General features: G+C 45.8%; 1 protein-coding gene across 12 annotated transcripts in view; it reads left to right on the top strand.

The window, feature by feature from the left end:
• The window catches only part of TNRC18 (trinucleotide repeat containing 18), a 91,034-nt gene that overhangs the window by 59,998 nt on the left and 12,048 nt on the right, over positions 1–18,988 (top strand). For 9 of the 12 annotated variants that reach the window (XM_030576801.1, XM_030576812.1, XM_030576808.1 and 6 more), the window contains 5 exons: positions 478–841; positions 4,627–4,899; positions 13,223–13,441; positions 16,668–17,110; positions 18,127–18,291. In XM_030576801.1, coding sequence (XP_030432661.1) covers positions 478–841; positions 4,627–4,899; positions 13,223–13,441; positions 16,668–17,110; positions 18,127–18,291 — 1,464 coding nt within the window. The remainder of the gene's footprint in view (positions 1–477; positions 842–4,626; positions 4,900–13,222; positions 13,442–16,667; positions 17,111–18,126; positions 18,292–18,988) is intronic. The other 3 variants (XM_030576806.1, XM_030576804.1, XM_030576810.1) reach the window with 2 other exon arrangements.

The raw sequence follows: 18,988 nt of genomic DNA, 5'->3' as shown, positions 1-18,988 counted from the left end.
CAGCTTTCACAATTGCATCACGAGTCTCATGATATTTGGTGTTTTTCTTAAAGGCCTCGATCCTGGAGTCATGTGATTACCCAAGACTCTCAGCTGTCATTTAAAAAATAAGTAAGATTTTGGCCCTCATGCCTGTCGAATAAAGCTTGAATACGTGCCCTGAGTGTACCTTGATGGTTCAAAATTCAGATTTTGGTATGCCTGGTATGAGGTACCACAGGGCAAAGCATACTTTCTGTACCCCCCTGTGTGTGGCACATCCCCATGGAAATGCCCTTGGAACGTCAACTCTAAGGAGACTGTGTGGAGGGAGAAGGAGACAGCGGAGGCCACATCTGCTATGACAACAAAGGGGTTAAGTCGTCCCTTTCTAGGCCTTGTTGTTTTGGAGTGCCCAATGAACTGAAGTCAGGTTCATCAGGAGAGTCAAGGCTCGGAGGTATTCATATGTGGCCATTCTCTCTCCCTCCTCTGCAGCTGAAGATCAAGAAGAAGAAGATGGCGTCAGATCAGGAGCAGCTGGCAAGCAAGCTTGACAAGGCCCTGTCTCTCACCAAACAGGACAAGCTCAAATCCCCCTTCAAGTTTGCAGACTGTTCTGGAGGGAAACAGAAAACTAGTGGAGGCGGCAGCAGATATATGTCTCCCCACGAGCACCTGCCAGGCAAGGATGAGAAGAGAAACCTGGCCAAGAGCCTGAGCCTGGCGCTGAAAAGTGTCAAGGAAGGTAAAAACAAAATGGCCACCAAAATGAAGAAGATGGAGGTGGGGTTAAAGGTCAAAGGTCAGCTGAAGGTTTCCCATTCACCAGCAATATCGGAAGTTAGCAGCTACTCCTATAGTAAGTAACCTCTGGTTCCTCTCTATTGTGAATGGTTCTTGGGCTTTGTGGGAGCATTTAGCCTTTAAGTGACAGCATCTCAGGTAGATTGGAGATGGATCTAATTTTGCTTTCCTGTGAAAAAGTCACCTCCTCCTTAGCTGACTGTATAGCTGACGGGGCAGACTCTTGATGCTTGTTTGGAGTGAGTTTGCATCGTGGTGGGGAGGATGAGGTGTCGTTTGTTCCAAAGGCAGAGGACACTGAGAGCATATTGCAAGTCTTGTGCTGGCTGTTCTGCCTATATTAGGTTCAGCTGACTTTATAAAGCAAGGAAATACACTATTTGCATCTGGAGCTGTGGACTGTCTAAGTCCTGAATGTTCCTCTTCTTTTGGGCTACACCTGCCACATATCCCTGCTTTCTTTGCTGTTATGTGCTCTCCATCCATCTGCAAGACCAATCTTCAGGGTTTCTGCTCCAGGGGTTGACTAGTAGTTGACTTGTCGCCTTGTTTTTAGGGGGTAATGTAGAGTTGACTGTAGGTGTATGCTAAGGAGGCAGCTGTCAGGTAACGTATATAAGATGGTGCTGGGATAGCACTGAGAATACTATAGTCATTAACAAGCTTGTCCCTTCTGGCCACTTGGTCCCTGGTCTCCTCTAAACACATTTCCGTGTTCCTGCCTAGCTGTCTGCCCCAGGCATCATCAGGTCTCATTTGTACCCCAGAATCTATTATGTTGTCTGCAGCTCCCCCTTTTTGAAGCAGCGCTGCAGCTGATGCAAAATATTCTGGCTTCGGAAGGAAGTTTCCTCATGCATATAACTAAGAGGAGCTAGGGACACCCTTTGGAAGACAAAAGGCCACAGACTGAAGATGGGGTTGGGTTGGTGGGAGAAAGGGAACAACGAGTGAGAAAACTGCTTGGAGGAGGCAGGCAGCACTAGTTAATTGCCTAGGGAATAAATACACCTACAGCTAGCCCTGTGCATCTGTGAACAACGTTCTATGCTCATGCCAAACATTGCTGCCCAAAGGGGACAGGGTGCTGTCAGCTATGAGGGTGGAACCAGCCTAGCCACCAGACTCTCATAAATCCTCCCCTTTCAGCTCATTCCCTGGCAAGGACTTCACTGTTTTGCTGCTGGCCTTAATTGTCTGGCTGCTGTCCACTTTTATGTTGGATAAGAAGCAAAAGTAGTCATCACGGGTCTAGAGAAAAGGGGAGGTGGGCAGAGTGTTTGGGAAAGCAACCAGCTCTCAATTTCCTTTGCTTGCTACCTGGTGCCATTGGAAGAGGGGAAAAGATGTTACCAAAAATAAGAAAAGCTAGGGCGGGACACTGTCTCTAATGGCTTAGACAGAAGTCTGGGTGGGATGCGGGGCAGAAGCCTCCTAGGTTTGGGGGACTTCTTAGGGAGCCGGTCAAAATCATGTGTGCTTAATTTTTTAAGGTTTGAAAATAAATTTATTTTACTGTTACGCAGCTACCAAAGTCCTGTGTTAAAACCTTTGTAGGGTTGAATGTGCACGACAGATGTATATCCCGGTACACCAGTAGCTAGAGATCCCACTAATGGAGAAGGAGATTCTAACAGTTCTCTAACGAAATAAGCATGTTAAATAAAATTGGCCATTGAAGTGGCAAAGTAAAGGGGTAGCGGCTATATAGCCTCTAGAAGGTAATGCCTCTTACAGCCTCCTACTGACAACGATGCACTATCCACTGAGCAGCTTGTTTTCCCTGGAATATGTTACTGAGCCAGGAATATCCCAGTGGTTCCCCCGAATTAGGCGTAATGAGTTGATGGAAGTAGGAGCTTGAGCAGATGGCATTGTTATATCTGAGGAGTTTGGCTCTTGGCCTGGAGAGGTGAGGCAGATAGTCTGCTCTAGTTGCACCAGTGCTGGGTACTGAAATTCCTTCCCATGGAATTATAAACCAGCACTCCAGGGAAGCATTTGCCTGTATCTCCTCCTGTCTGATAAACGTTCATTGCACGCAGACTCACATGATGGTGCATGTCAATTCGTGTCCTTTCTAAATTGGTGTGGGGAACACAGTGATTAATTAAGCACCCACTGAGTGAAATGGTTCCACATTCAGTGGCTATATTCAGGGCATAGAATTCTTCTGCTGCGGTGACACAGAAGCCCCATATTCAGAGAAAGCGTGTGATCTCCTCCTCCCCCTCCCCCTTAACAAGGAACTGCACACCAGATTTTTGCACTTCGGTATGACACAGATTTGAAGGCAGGATGAGTGTACATAGGTGTCTTTTGCTGTGTGTCAGAGACTGGCCTATAACCAAGGAGGTTGGTAGGTTTCTTATCTCAGAGAAGGATAAGTGGTAATGGACTATTACCTATAGTCTTAAAAAGACTCGAGACCCGTAGACATTCCCCACACCCTAAAATGAAGAATGATGCATGAGGTGCACTGTGAGTGGAAAGCAGATGCTGATTCTAACCAGTTGGAACTGTCCTCACTATAGTGTTCATTACACTTTGGAATTAATGGTGCATTCATGAGTAGGGATGTAAGGGTTCAAATCCACTTTTATTGGCTCCATTGGGTACCAAATACTTTGTTGCTCCACTCATCAGATACTGTGTGGAAATATTAGACAACATCTTGGCATTAGGTGCCCGTGGGAAAATGTCAGCTGTGTAAAACGTAGTAATCCAGCCAAAGTAGAGTTTATCGCGGAGACTGAGGAAGAACTCCAGAAGCGCCGCTCCCTTTAGTGTCACTCCAACATAGCTCACAATGGAAGCCTCGCTCCAAGTATTGCACCATGCAGTTGAACAATGACTGATCAATCCACCAATCAGCAGATGTGGTGTGTGCTATCCCTATTGTTTCCTGGTTCGCTATGTCAAAATACCTGCATGGGGTCTGGATTCATGTACAAATAAGGATCGGGGCTAGGTATATTCATCACCCTATAGTACAGACTACTGCATCCTGTCTGACTCTTGGCACCAGTCAGTTTTGAATGGATGTATGCACTGGAGATTTTTTTGTTGTTTTTACAAATATCAAACTGGATTTTTACATTGGTGGGGAGTTCCAGGAGCAGTTTGGGGGACGAATATCTGTGCTTCTCTTGCAGATTTCTTTGCTAAGGAATAGGGATGCCATAGTAAGAGTGTCAGCAGCAGAATACCACTAACGAATCCCTTTGTGATTTAAGAAGGTTCCCCTCCCCCAGCTTCCAACATTATGCAGTTGGGCATTGGCATTTGTCAAAGCCGAATGCTTTAAGAAGGTTGGAGCTTTTCAGAACCCCCTTTGCCCAGCACACAATGAGTCTGCTGTACAGCATACTCTTAATTGAATGAAATTTTGAGAAAAGGCTAGCTCTCACAAATGTAATGAGTTTTTTCCATTCCTAGATTAAATCTAAAACAGCTCAGAACTTCTAGCTTAAAATAAGGAAAGATCTATAAAGTTTGTCCTGGACAGAGAGTGCTGACTTCCGAAAGGTCTGTGTAGAGGCCTTGTTAAATTATTATTATTATTTTATTATTTATTTTATGTCAGTTCATGCATACCAAATCACAAAGTAATGATGGCTTAGGACTGCCATAGGCAGCTAGTATCGAGGTGCATCATCAGAGCCATTGAAGGGAAGCTTGCACAGCATCGGCTCCGCACAGCATCTGATCCACTTTGGCAAGCGTTTTCAGTCTTTCATTTTCATGGGCACTGAACTGTCACAATTTAAGACAATAAAAAAAAAAAGCGACAAGAAAGTTAATTGACTTAATGTTATTTAAAAACTGCTTTGACTGCAGATACGGACTCAGAAGAAGATGATGAATCCCTGAAGGACGAGTGGCCTTTGCAGTCTCCATCTGGCTCCAAAGCGAGGCCACCTAGTCTCTACAGCATAGGGGCCAAAAAGAGCAGCAAGCAAGGTGGAGGTCTCAAGCCAGCCAAGAGGGGCATGCCTGCCACTAGAACTCTGAAATCTAAACAGGCCGTAAGCAGCAAGCAGCAGTTTTGCTTGCTGCTTCGGGAGACTGGATCTTCATTCAGTGACTCTTCGGAGGACTCATTCGATCAAGGTTACTAGATTATAACAAACACAAAACAAAAACAACACTTATCTTCCATGTTTGCAGAGTGAATGAGAGAGTGAGAGCGTATATGCGTGTATGTGTGAGAGAGAGAGAGAGAGATGGCAACACTGAGGTCCGCCATCTTTGATGGTCGAAGTAAGGGCGGCCATCTTTGTCCTTGGCAGCGTAGGCTGCTTTATCACTATCATTTATTTTTTATTTTTTTTTAATACTTGTATCATTGTGATATTATTATTGGCTGGCTCTTTTAGAGCTTTTATATCAACTGGATTTTAGGCTCCACCTTTCCCCAGCTCTCCTCTTACCCTTCCTCCCTTCCGTTCTCCCTTCCCTCTTTTCCTTGCTGCCGCTGCCGCCGCCATGATATTATTTTTTTTAAAAAATTATATTATTTTTATTGGCCTGGGCCTTGGAGAGGTTTGGAAGGAGCAGTTTGGTTTGGTTTATAATGGGATTCTGTTGTGTGGGTGTGTGACGTGATGTTTGTACTGCGATTTGGTATACCAAGCTTTATTAAACATATCGAGTTCATTTTTAACTAAACCTGTGTACCTTGTCTCTCTTGCTGTGTCTCTTATTAGGCGATTTAGAATGCCGCTTCCACTCCATCCCGCTCTGCCTACCCCTTCCCCCACTCCCACCGAGTAGAACTGGAATTAACATAGTCTTGGGCGCGCTCTATTATTCAAATATCCCTGATTTCATTGGCATTTGCTACATTTTCCAGGATGAAACAGACATATCTTGTTCTCTCCCCCATCACCGCCCCGCTTTTAATTTTATTTATATTTTGCCTAGGTTGTTCATTCTATTTTTTTCCGAATAGAATCTTTTGAGGCAGATACTACAATATTAATAATTTATTTATTGACATTATTTATCTTTCTGCTTCAAAAGGGTGGCTTAGTGTATGGTCTACAATATTTAAAACTCAAAGATTTTTTTTTTCTATTTAAAAAATATATATTTACATACACAAAGAGCACATTTTCAGGGGGAAAAAAATCTTTATGGGTTATAAATTTTTCAGATCCTGTACTTTAACCCACAGATGCTCAAGTATTTGGAAATTAGTGCACTGAATTTGATTCCTCTGGGGGAAAGTTCTCTTCCCCACCCCCAACTCCAAAATATTTGGCTTATTGTCTGCCTGCCGTTAGCTCTTAAGTGGGAAAAGAGGTCCCACAAAACTTTTCCTCAAGAGACACAAGGTGGTTTCTCTTTTAGAACACACTCATTAAGTAATAATCGGGGGGGCACAGTCATTTTAATGAGCCCTGGAATTTTGAAGCTCAACTCCCAGAAGAAGATACTTAACGGTACAGATGAGCTAAGGGAAATGTAGTTGTAAATTTGAACATAGTGTAGCAAAATCCTTGTAGCTGTTAGTTTGTGTCAGAGAGCTGCTGATTGTTAGCGTTTTGTTTGGGTTTTTTAAGCTTTTGATCTGATTATCCTAACCTCTCCTCTCTTCTCTCCCCTAGACCCACCTTCCCAACAAAAACAAGTTACTCATTTTTAAGAATCAGAACACAACGTAAAAGCTAGAGAACATTAATTCGGTTCTGAAATGAGCTTGCTGATGCATTTAACAAAAAGAAAATCCATAAGAAAGAACGAATGTTTCAGAGAAGAGACGTTTTATTTCTTAGAGAACCTGAAATGATCCAGTGTTGGTGGATTGCCTTTAAGGGCACAGGCTCTGTGTTTTCCCTGAAGAATCGGATTTAGCTTCCATTCAGTTTTACGTCCTTTCCTTCCCCAACCCGCTTCTTTTTTTTATTTTTTTTTATTTTTTTTTGCTGCTGCTGTTGGAAATTTTGAGGATATCAATCCCTTTTAGACTCCAAGTTCTTGAGGTTTATCTACCCAGCTTTTTCCAGAAAAAGTAGATAGATAACTTGTCCAGAGATTTAAGAACCCAAACTGGCTGTGGGACTATTTCAAGCAATTTATCTGTTTAAAATGTGTAAGATCCCGATTTCAGAGAGGGCAGGAAAATCTGGAATAAGGATGGGGAGGAAATGCATTTAATAACAAAAAAAAATCATTCTCTGGTGTCATTTAGTGGCGGGGAGACAAAATGTAAAATATTGGGGAGGGGAAGGGAAGTTTGGTGGGGCAGGGAGGAGGGGTTGATTTTGGGATTCCTGCAAATGAATCTTTTCTCTGAAGCATTTCTTTAAGGGATATTTGGGTAATAGGGTTTCTAATGGCTTTCCCTGATACTAAAACGATTAATAACCTCAGCTTTTCTGGAAGTGCTCGCTTTCTTCTTGCAGCTGCTTGGCCAATCCCTTCACCCCTGACCCCTATCCATGATGCTTTGAATGTCTGTATCGGTCTCTTGCATTTGCTCTCACGCTGCACTAAAGAAGCAAAGTGATTGGCTGGGAGTAGGGCAGACACTGCTCAGCGAGGGGTCACTAACCATGAACCTGAACCTTGACCATTGTTATGTAGGTAGGCAAAATACCTTTTCTTTACGTCATCTGTAAACCTGAGACATTTTGCTGTTAACCCCATTAATAATAACACGTAGACGTTTGCATTTTCTGGGTTATTTTAATTTGAAGATGAACAATGTCCACTTTGATTTCTCTGTTATGAAGAATCTTGCAAGGAAGCTTTGCGTGAATGTGTATGTTTGCTGAGGACTCCAGAAAAGCCTTACAGTTGTAAAACTTCCTTATGGGCAATCTCCTTCTCCCAAGCAAAGGGAAGGACTAAAGAGGCAGGGTGTACCCAATATAGGAACCTATGCTACTTCCTGTAATGGTACTGCCCTTGTCTTAAAGAAATTCCTGGGGCCATAATCTAGAACCCACTGATGCGTTACCAAAATAAATTATACCAATCCCACTGGTTTATTATGGGATAAACTTCTCCAGCTGAGAGGGAAGAATAGGGAAAAAATTGATGATTTAAAAAAAAAAAAGAGAGAAAATCATAGAGGGTGGGGAAATGTGGGTCTTTGGTTCTGGAAAGTTCACAGTATTATTGTCTTGATGGCTTGCAAGGTTTTACCTGGTTGTAGAAAGTTGACCACAGAAAGCCATGGTTTTTCTTTAGCTCCCCCCCACCACCACCACTGGGGGGGGGCGGGGGGGGGATTCTTTTTTCTTGGAGAGTAAACAGTGTCACTATATTCTGATGTGAGCGAATCTGACATTGTGAGAAAATCATCATTCGGTAACAGCCATGTAAGAACTTTGCAAACTGTCAAGATGGTAACACGGTGAACTTTCCAGCACCAAAGACCCCCATTTCCCCATCCTTTATGATTTTTGTTTTCCTTTATAAAAGATCATCTCTCTTTCTCCTATCTTCCCTTTCAGCTGGAGAAGTTTTACCCCATAATAAACCAGTAGGATTTAATCACTTACCTCTGAAGTTGACCCTAAGGAAACGATAATATTTTTGGTGATTCATTATTTCTGGAGTCAGCAGCAGAACACTTGGGGGGAGGAAAAAATCGTAAAAGAATGGAGATTGTGTTTGACAAACTATGTGCAATCTTATGAGGGAAAATTTCAAAAATTATGTCCAGAACAGGACAGTTCAATCCAATTTGAATGTGAAGGACCCAACAGCTGTCTAAAGTCTGCCTGCACTTAGCCTGCTTTGTACGCTGTAGGCCTGCTCGGTGTTATGACAAAACATGCTATTTTTTTCAGTGTGAAATGAATTGTTGTGTAGTTTACTCCCCTTTCCTCCTCTGCCCATCCTCTCTACCCTCTTCCAAATCTATCCTGTTACATCAATCTCTGCAACCTAAATAACTTAACCAATTTCTGTCCATCATTAACAAAACCTATTCACTTACTGCTCTCCTAACAACAAGAAGCCAGGCTAATATAAATAATAAATAAATAGTAACAAAACCCCACGCTAGCCCAGTCATTTTGAAAGACTAAAGGACAAAGAGAGTTTTCAATTATTCCCTTTTTAAAAAATAAAAATAAAAAATTTGGGGACCCAGGTTGAAATTTTGTCGTGTAAAGTATTTGGTGGCTCTAGTTTATTTGCTGTTGATAACATTTAAACATAAATTTGTGTGTGTGTATGTGTGCATATATATATATATATATATATATGCATCTCTTTGTGTGTCTGTGTGTATATATATGTATACTTAAAAATTGTAGGTAAAGAGTTTTGGTCTTGGGTACATGCTTGTCTTTCCTTTGCAAAGTATTGGTTGGTTAATAATGTTTGAGAAAAAGTATAATGTTTTGAAACTGTTTTTCATATCTTTGACCAGGGATCATTTTTTCCCAAGATGTTTTAAGGCCCTGATCCTGCAATAACTTATGTACTTGCTTTACTTTAAGTAGTCCCATTAAGTTCAATGGGAACACTTAACACACTTCATGCATGAGAGCAACAGAACCTAAATGTGCGAGCTACATTAATTTGGCTGCTGTGGGCCATCATAGCAGCATGTAGACCAGGCGACATGCTCAGTATTTAATTGTAAAGTAACCTTTGTTTTTAGCTTGGAAGTGTTTGAGTTTGAGAGTAGTTAAAAATACTTGTAATTCTTTCTTGTCCATGGAAAAAGTGAGGGGCGAGAGAGTGTACAGGTTTTGAGAGAGGGATTGATATGTAGCAAAGAAAGAAATTGTATGAGTGGTGGGAGTAGGGGAAAGTGATGTTGGTGAAGGCTATGAACATTTTAAAACATATTTTCTGTTCTGAAGATTGAGTCTCTAGGGGTTAAATATGGGTGATCTTTTAAAATGCGTTGGGTACATATCTGCCATAGTCTTTCCACTGTATGACAAAATATATTTGAAGTAGATTAAAATAACTGCCAGGTCTATTGTTATATCCTGTATTTTCAGTAGCAGGGATAATGATCAGTTTCGTCATGGCTTTTAAATCTGTTTTACTTTAGTGCATTTGAAATACTGTAGGTGTTTGAGACATTTCATGGACTAGCATATGCTAAATGAATTGCTGGGCTTGCTGAAAGAGGAGCTTAAGTGTTAAATGAAAGGCGTTCCCCTAGCCCAGCAGAACTACTAGTTTCTTTTTATAATTTCATGCTGGTGGTGGGCATTCTCCTTCCTCTCCCTCCCCTCCTCATCAACCAGATCTGTACAGCAGAACCTGGTGTATTCATCCTACCTTATTCATCCTGCTAGATTCTGTTAGTTTGGGTGCAGCTGATTGACTTCCTGTTTTAAATGTGAAGGCTTCACTAGAATGATAGTCTGATGGCTGCCATCTTGGCCAACCTACTGGAGATTGAAGTGGAGATCTGCAGATTTAAAAGAATGAGCTGCTACAGCTTGAGCGAGAGCTCTCAAGCTGTGTTCCAGATTCATAAGGTGTACCAGATTCATATCCACCACAGATCAGGCACACTTACCAGTGGCTAGCTGTTGGTGGGCGTTTCTTGTCCAGTGCTGAAATATTCTCCACCACTCCTGCCAGGAAGAGTTGTTAGAGCCAAGACTCTGAAATTGATAGCGCGAATGACCCATCATAGCCACTTGGCAAATAAGTGTGTAAACAGAACAGGTGCAGCCCCGATAACCAACCTACTGTGCAATGTCCACCTGGAAATGGGCTATGGATCAGACAGGACAGACTCTTGGGAATATATTGAAAGATTTCTCCGTTTTTCCCAACCTCTTGAGCTAGTACCTCGTCACTAGTTCAATGCTGTAGATTTAGAGGTGGGGTCAGGAGACTACTTTTAATCAATTTCTGCTTGTGAATTATCTAACATTAAACCTTTGAGGAAAATCCTGTATCTTTGTCCCTCCCAGGAGTTGTGTAAGAGGGAAAAGCAAGGTAGGCAGGCTATGAAATGAAGCAGGGACAAACACCAGACTCCCTGATTTAAGGAAATCCAACAGTCGGGGGGGCATCAGCATTGCAGCCATTTTAACAGAAATCTCCCCATCGCATGGGCCTAAAGCCTAGAGTTGGTGATGTGACTCTACAACAGCGAGGGCAAAGCTCCACTATGGGAGTTTCGGTGGTAGATGGACCATAGGCCAATGTACTAAACAGTGTGGAGTGTGGAGGGGGGGAAGGGGCATCTCTAGTTGACATATCTTTGATCTCTGCATTTCTTTTATAGCCCATGAAAATATCATGGGACCTGCAGGCTGGCATTTAGTCTGTGGGAACTTTTGCAAGGAGGGCAGGTCTCGGTTGATGAAGAGGAGTTGAGATTGCTGGTCAGTGTCAGGATTTATGACTGTGTCCTTCTGCACCATATTAATGGGAATGTCTCTAATGCAAGTCAACTTGCTGGCTCTCTTTATGTCTCACTGATCTGGATGCATTTTAATTTAAAAGTTGTACTGCAGAGGAATAGAAGTAGTGCCCCTTTCTGCTTGTTTCTGAGTAAGAAATAAAACTAGGAAGTGTTTTTATTTAACCCCCTTTATCCCCCCCCATCCTTTTTTTTTATTGTCTTTACCTTTTGTGATGTTAATGTCAGAAATATCAGGTCCAGTTTTCCCTGTTTTTGCTGGAGGAATGTAGAGCTAGTGGGATTTTGACACCCCAAGAAACAAGACTGAGAAACTGAAAAGGGGAAGGAATTTTTAGTGATCTAAAATTCTTTGGTTTGTTAGTAGCCATCTAACTCTTAACTCCTAACACATGCTCTCTTTGTGAAAAATTCATCAGGCACATTCCACTGGTGAGTGAAAGGGATTCCAGTAAAACCAGGGAAGGCAAAATTGTTTTCTGGATTCCTGTTGTTTCTAAGGTTAAAAAGCAAGTCGAGGCGGAGAGGGAAATAGCCTTTTGTTTTTTGAGGGAGGAGTTTGGGGAGGAGGGGGACATTGAGACCATTTTTGTTTATATCATAGAGGGCACAAGTGGAAGGAAAAATGTCTTCCTGTTCAGTTCATCTTTGAAAGGGGATTATGGTTTGATTTCTAGGTTGGTAGTCTTTCAGAATGCAAAGACTTTAGCCTGTAGGGAACTGATGATGCAAATAACATTCCTGCTACTGAAGGAAATTGGGCATTCTTAAGGATCCCAGTTCATGTCTCCTTTTGAACTAGAGCTCTTAAATAGGCTTCCCAGGTCCATTTTGTTGCAATTAACTGTGCAGAGAGATTCCTTTCTAACCAGTATCTACTGAATCACACATTCAGTACCTAATCACCCTCAAGCTGCTTTACCGACTAACTAGCAAGGATGTGCTACAGGGAAGAGAGTGATGCACACTTCTGAGTGTGCAAGCCTCCCCTAATTCCCCCCCGACACACACCCCATCGAATAAAAGATCAAAGCAAAATGCCCTCCATCTGTATCAGACCAGGTGGTCCATCCCCATCAGGTTCCCTTCGTTTAGCCCTATGACTTCACTCCCAATCCTGTTTTTTTCATTGGTTGTTCCACGTAATTATTTGATATTACAGACCTGTGGATCCTCCCCTTAGGCTGAGGGGAGGTCCTTTAGCAGTGGGCGGGCTTCACCCACTTCCTGGATACCAACAGGATAAGGATTTGTCCTGTTAAAGTTGGACTCATGCCCATCTGCAACTGCTCCTGCATTACTGGGCTGGGCCTGAAGGGGCATATGTTGAAAGTTTTATGCCGTGTGTTAGTGGAACACGCCTCATGCCCCAGCTCCAAAGCAATCTGCTGAAAATATTACCCCTTAGGAACTGCCATTCTCTTCCCTTATGCCTCTCTCCATCCGCAATTATTTGTCTTAAGCATTCAAATTTCATTGCTCTTGATACCCCACCCCCATCCCTTCCTCCGTCTTGCCATCTCTGTCTCTGTCTCGCTCTGTGTGTGTCTTCCCTCCCTGCCAGGGCACGTGCTGATTTCCGGTATTCCCCTTCAGTGAAGGAGAGCTCTGTGGCCGTTATAGAGCCATTCCAGTGCAGTCACAAAGCAAAGGATTTCATTTATGAAGAGGGAGAGGCAAAAAGTAATAATAAAATCTGAAAATCTTCGCCTAAGTCTCTTTCCCTCCTTTGCCTCATATGGGTTCAGTTGTGGGGGGTTCCCTGTTTGTTTTTTTTGACCGCACGCTACCGTGTGCATCTGTTTGAACAAGGCTGGTATTACCAGGCAAGTCTTGGTAGGTGAGGAGTTATACGCTCCGTGACTACAAGCACTTTCTTGTTTTCTGTGGCCTAAGGTGTCTAGCTCAGTTTGAGTGGCTCTGCAGCGTGAGAGAGGACGCCACAGGCTTACAGTGGTAGAAACCTTGGTGCTCTGTTTGCTGAGAAGCTGCAATCTGATGCACCAGGGCTGAAGAATGGACAGTGGAAACCTGATTAGATTTGTAATGGGCTTCCTTTTTTCTGCGTGCTAGATTCTAGCTCCGAGGAAGAAGAGGAGGAAGCAGAGGACTATGGGATGGACAGCAGCGACAGGCTTTCGTCCCCGGCTCTGGATGAGAGTGGTTTGGGACTGCTAGCGAGGTTTGCTGCTAGTGCTATGCCGAGCCCCATTGTCCCCCCTCCTCTTTCCATCATCCAGCTGGAGGCCAAGCAAAAAGCTAAGAAGAAAGAAGAGCGGCAGAGTCTGATGGGTAAGTCCCACGGGGGAGGGGGCTGTTGGGTACAAGATGGAGAGAACTCATGGGAGTGGAGGGTCCCACCTGTGCTGAAGGTGCGGGGGACCTGAGGAGCATGGATGGAAATATTGGCTCAAGGTTTTCATTCAGTGATGGCTTCCAAAGAGAGGGAGCAGAACCCTTCCCCCCTGCTCCCCCCAACTCCTGACTCCTGCATCTCTCCCCCTATTTTAGGCCAATCCAGAAGCACCCATGTTGAGGATACTGGGGTTGTCTTCCAGGGCCACTGCCCCTGGAGAGGTGGGTGGGCTCCAGTCCATCTGGTGGTGGCCGCTGGGTCAGTGGGCCCAGTCGTCATGGCTCTGCAGGGGGAGCACCAGCAGAGAGGGATAGCGACCCCCTGTGGTCAAGAGTAAACCTCACGTTGCCTGGCAAAGTGCATCCGGTTGTTTGCTGCTGGTTGCCTGCATCAGTGGCTTTCCTTGGGGCTTCTAAACTGACACTGCCTGGCTGGCCTCTCTTTGTTGGATTGTCATCCTCTTTTTCCCCCCCCACCCTTACCCCCCATCTCTGTGCTGAACACATGAGTGAAATGGTGTTACATTCTGACAGTCCCTTGCCCCTTTGTATGACAGTGCAAGGGGGCAGAGGCGGGGAAGTCCATGTGGCTGTAATTAAGGATGGGTCGGTGAGGTTTCCTGCAGAGTGCGCATGGCAAGGAGCTGAGTTTGTGCCTGCTGGACAGGCCATGGTACCTGTACTGATCCATAGTCTATTGAAGTCAATGGAAAGGCTCCTCTTGACTTCCAGGGGTTGTGGAGAGCAGGTGCGCAGAGACCGGGCCCCCGGCATGGCTGTGGGATCACAATGCAGGGCTTCCCCATTCAGACGCACACATGCTACTCCACTAACTTTTGAGCCCAAGGTGTCACCTCCTTGGGCAAGCACCAAAGGCAGCGGAAGGAAGCCCCATGATGGCAGCAGACTATCTAGGCAGCATTTCGCTGCCTGGATAGTGGGTCCTTCAGGGCACAGGGAGTGTGCAAGACTGGTGCAGGGCAGAGGGGATGTTGGAACAAGGAAAAGTGCTGAGCCCCAGTTCACTTCCTCCCTGCCTTCCCTCCCTGTTCTCAGGGAAGCTCTGAACGCAGTCAGCATGGGAGCAGCTCACAAATAGGGCTGCGTCCCACCAGCCAAAGGCTCTCTCCTCAGCTTTCCAACGCCCAGATCAGCCATGAGAACGTGTTGCCCAGAGAGCCCGTCTCCCTGAGCTCTCTCCTGGCACTTTCCTGGCCTGCAGTGTAGTGGAGGGAGAGCCACAAAACAAGAAAGGACGGCGGGGGGGGGGTGGGGGACTAAAAAGAGGAAAAATGAAACAAGGCCATTTTATAGATGAGGAAACTGAGGCAGAGAAGTTATGTGATTTGTCCAAAGCCATAGAGAGAGTCGTTATCAGACTGGAACTCGGGAGCTCCTTATACTATGTTGTGCACTCAGATTGCTCCTGTGTCTCTCTGTCCCTATGTCTGTCTGTCTGCTGCAGTCTCTGTCTTCCACATTTGTCTTTTCCGCCCCATGCACCGTGCTGCCAAATGTACCCCAGGGTGACATCTTTCTCAGGCAGCCAGATCTAGAAAGGTTCCATTTATAAACTCTTTATTAATATTTATTAAATGATAATGGAATTTATGGCATACTTCAGAATGGAAAATGATGGCTTCCCCAGGAGCCCCGCTTATTTTAGCACCATTTCCATGCTAGATTAGGCTTTTGCCAACTTGTTCCAGTAGCCTCCATAAAGAATTTATAACAACTGCTTCTCATAACCTGTCCCTCTTAAAACCCAGAGTGTCTAGAACTTGTCTAGTTTGTATTAATAAAAAGAAGGGTTAATATAGTAACTACGAATGGGTCCTTTGTTTCAACCAGTGCCTGCTTTCACTGACTTTGCCTTGCACTCTTCCTAAGCGTGTTTGAAATGTCTCAGTGAGGGAGAGGAGAAGGCAAAACATTGGTTTTAGCTAATGAAGGAGAGAGAGAGTGTGCGTGTGACATTCTCTCACTCACACAAACATGGGGTAACTTTGATCCCAATTTCATGCCTTGGAGCATCTTCATTCATTGTTCGTGTGTTTGTCAGAGAAGGAGAACTGGAAGAATTGATGACACTTCACTAAGGACTAGAGATAGGGTTGAAATGTTAGTGTCAGGAAGGGGAGAAACGGTAGTCTCAAGGTTAGGATGTTATCTCAGGGCACAGGAAACCTGGGGTCAACTCCCTGCTCTGCCACAGCCTTCCTGTGTGACCTTGAGCCAGTCACCATAGTGTCTCCATGCCTCAGTTCTCCATCTGTACAATGGGGATAATAGCACTGCCTTATGTCACAGGGGATGAATGCCTCAAAGATCATGAGGTGTTCAGATACTGCCCTAATGGGGGCCAGAAAGGACCTCAGCCAGATACTGTCTCAGGTCTCTGCTGTGGTACAGGGAAGAGGACAGCAGGAGGGGATTTCCTCTTGCTAAGTGCAAGAGATCATTTACCTCTTCTGAACTTTACAGTGACTAATCGAGCCAATAGAAGGGCCCCTCTGCTCTCACTGGCCAATCAGAAAGCGTCGCTTGAAGCTGGGGGTTTTAATTAATAAAACATTTCATCCTAAGCCAACATAGCCAAGTGTATCTGTGTGAGGAGCCCGGCCATTAAGGGAGTCAGCCTTTGCCCCGCAGGAGGAGTTTCTGTTTTCTGTCAGCCACCAAACCCTTTCATACTGAGCCCTGTCTGTAACTTGTTAAAATGAGTGCAGGCTTTTCTGTGGCTGCGGGGAGAAGTTAAGGGTGGCGAGGCATACCCCACAGGCAGCAGGCTGGGAAACGTGGATTGATGTGGCTCTTGGGAGGTAAGGAAGGGGGAAGTGATGGGAATGGTCATTAATTCTGAGCGACGCTGCATTGGTGGGTGCCATGGGGGTGGTTCCGTACTCTTCGCTGGTTACAGCGTGCTCAGGGGGAACGACTGGAGAAGGAGAGATCTCCTCTTCCCCCTGTCCCCTCTGGGGAGTTCACTTCCATTTCCTGGTGTGGCTCCGTGCAGTGAACTAGGGTGGATTTTCTTGGGGATTTTTGGCCATGCTCTGTGGAGCAAGGGTAAAGTCCAGCATCAAAGCCAGAGGAGGCTGGGTCAGACCCAGCCCACCCCTATCGAAGTCAGGCATTGATGGTTCAACCTCCTTGTATTTAGGAACGGAGTTTGAATACACTGACTCAGAGAGTGAGATAAAGATCCGGAAGAAATCTCCCTCTGGGCTGCTGCGTGGGAAAAAGGGGCTGATGGAACAAGGCAGCGCCACCCCCGTCCAGGCACCCAGCAGCATGGACGCCAGCCCCGGGAGCGCTGACAAAGCCAAAATGGGGTCAGAGAAAGGCCGGAAGCTGAAAAAATTCAAATCCACCAAGGAACTGAGCTTCGAGTTCGGGTTGGAGGCGAGTGACGACGACCTGTGGAATCGGCGCCGGAGCGAGCGCATCTTCCTCCACGACGCCAGCACTTCCTCATCTGGGCCGCCGCCCAGCACGCCAACGAGCTCCACTCCTGTTTCCAAGCCCAGCCGCTGCGGGAAGGGGGCGCCACTAAGTCCCAAAAAGGAGGGGAGCAAAGGGAAGGAAAGGAAAGAGCTGAGCAAGGTAGGAGCTGCTTTGCTGGGGTGGGGCGCAGAGCAGGGGGCGTGACTGACTTGCAGGGGAGTGGGGCTGGGAGGTTAATCCTGTTGATCCTGGCACCTGGAAGGAGGTGAGTATAATGACCATCTCATCTCAGCAGCTTGTCGCTGCTGCATGGAAACACCCTCCCCACTGCCCATAAAGGAGCTCCCTTTTATCCACGACTGCCCAGTTTAACATTGGACCAGGCTAACTGCTCTTGCCTGACTATACCGGACCTTGGTTTAGGGATTCTGGGGGAGGTCCTGTCCCTGCTGAAGTGGTGGTTAAACTCCCATTGACTTCAATGGGGCAGGATGTAACCCCTAGGCTAGCCATGCAATCCTTTTTCTGCCCCATTGTAAAACTAGGGACTTGAAAATTTGCTCTGTCTCCTCCACGGAAACCCTGTACTGCTGTCAGAGGGAAAACTCCTGTCTCGCCCCCAAGTCTCCCCCGGTCTGGTCCCCTCTGCCTCCCTCGCCCATCATGGCCTTCAAGGCGCTTTGCCTTTAGCCCAGTGATGTCCTAGATCCCACGTTCTCGGGGAATAGCAGTGCTCCCTTCCCAATCACATGCTAACGAGTCTGCTGAAGCATTAGGTTCCTTTGGCTCCAGTTTGGCCTGTTCACGGCTTACTGGGGAGATTGGATCATGGGAATCATTAGACAAGTTGTGACACAACATCAGGTGGGGTCCTTTTCGAGAAGTTCTGGAGGAAGAATTGGTCAGCGGGGGTGCAGGTTGGGATAATGAAAAGCTCTCGCTGGAATGTCGATGCCGAGTGCCAGAGAGGCAGTGAGAGCCTCAATACAGTGCAAGAGTCTGGCAAGCTGCCTGCTTGGGCTCTGCCCCATCGTGGCTGGAGTCTTTACTCGTAGCTCTGTTTGAATACGAACTGCCGCGCTCCCCTTTGCTCCATCTTTCCTCTGTAACTGGCTAGTGAGCGTTACTGATCAAGCCTTTTTATGGGCGGGGGTTGTTTTTGTATTTGCTTTTAGCAGAGGAAGAAGGGTAAAGAGGCCCTTTGCTGCTCCTCCTCCTCTTCCATGTCTCCCCCTGGCATCTCCAGCTCCCCCTCCGATGCCCGGGTCAGCCTGGCTAACTCCCTGAGCTCCAACAAGAAGAGTAAAGCCAAGGTGAAAGCAAAGGAGGTGAAGAAAGAGGTGAGGGTTGACTCCACAAATTGATGTCAGGTTGTAGCAAGACAGCTGGGTCTTTGCTTCCTTCCTGCCATATTGCATTGTGAGGGGGAAGAGAGATAGACAGACAGACAGACACGCCCTTTTGGGAGCTGGGATGTTGGTAGCACTATAAAATGTTCTCGCTAACGAGACTGGGGCAGGAAGGGTTGTATGGAAACACCCTTACAGGCAAGACAGACTTTATTTCTTTCCAGTTCTCCTCTTGTCAGGCAGTCTAAAGACGCAGATGAATGTAGAACACCACCGTCTAGTGACTTTCCTCGGGCCCGAGGGAAGGTACATCCAGATGACAGTTCAGGGAGCTCAGGACCTGCCAACCAAATTCCACTTTGTGCCCCGGAAGAACGTGGCCGCGTTAGGGCAGCATTGAGGGATGTTGCTGGCCCAGTGGGCAAAAGTTCAAGACCCCTTGAATGGGAGTGGTGACTGAACTACCACCTTCCCCAGAGAGTCCCTCTTCACCAGTTCCAGGTTATAAGGGACACCGTCGGACTCTGCAACAGCAGCCGAAACACTGTTCTTTCTGGTTCTCATCACAAGTATCGCAGGCCAGTCCTACGGCTGCCTGGTTCTGTTCTGAGGGACCCAGCACGTCAGCATTTCTTTTAATGTCCAGGCAAGTCAAGAAATGCAGCTCGAACATATGAAAGGGCTCTCG

The sequence above is a fragment of the Gopherus evgoodei genome, chromosome 10 (genome assembly GCF_007399415.2).
Source record: "Gopherus evgoodei ecotype Sinaloan lineage chromosome 10, rGopEvg1_v1.p, whole genome shotgun sequence".
NCBI classification, from domain to species: Eukaryota; Metazoa; Chordata; order Testudines; family Testudinidae; genus Gopherus; species Gopherus evgoodei.
Note: the sequence above shows the minus strand (reverse complement) of the source record. Positions and strands in the feature narration are given on the sequence as shown.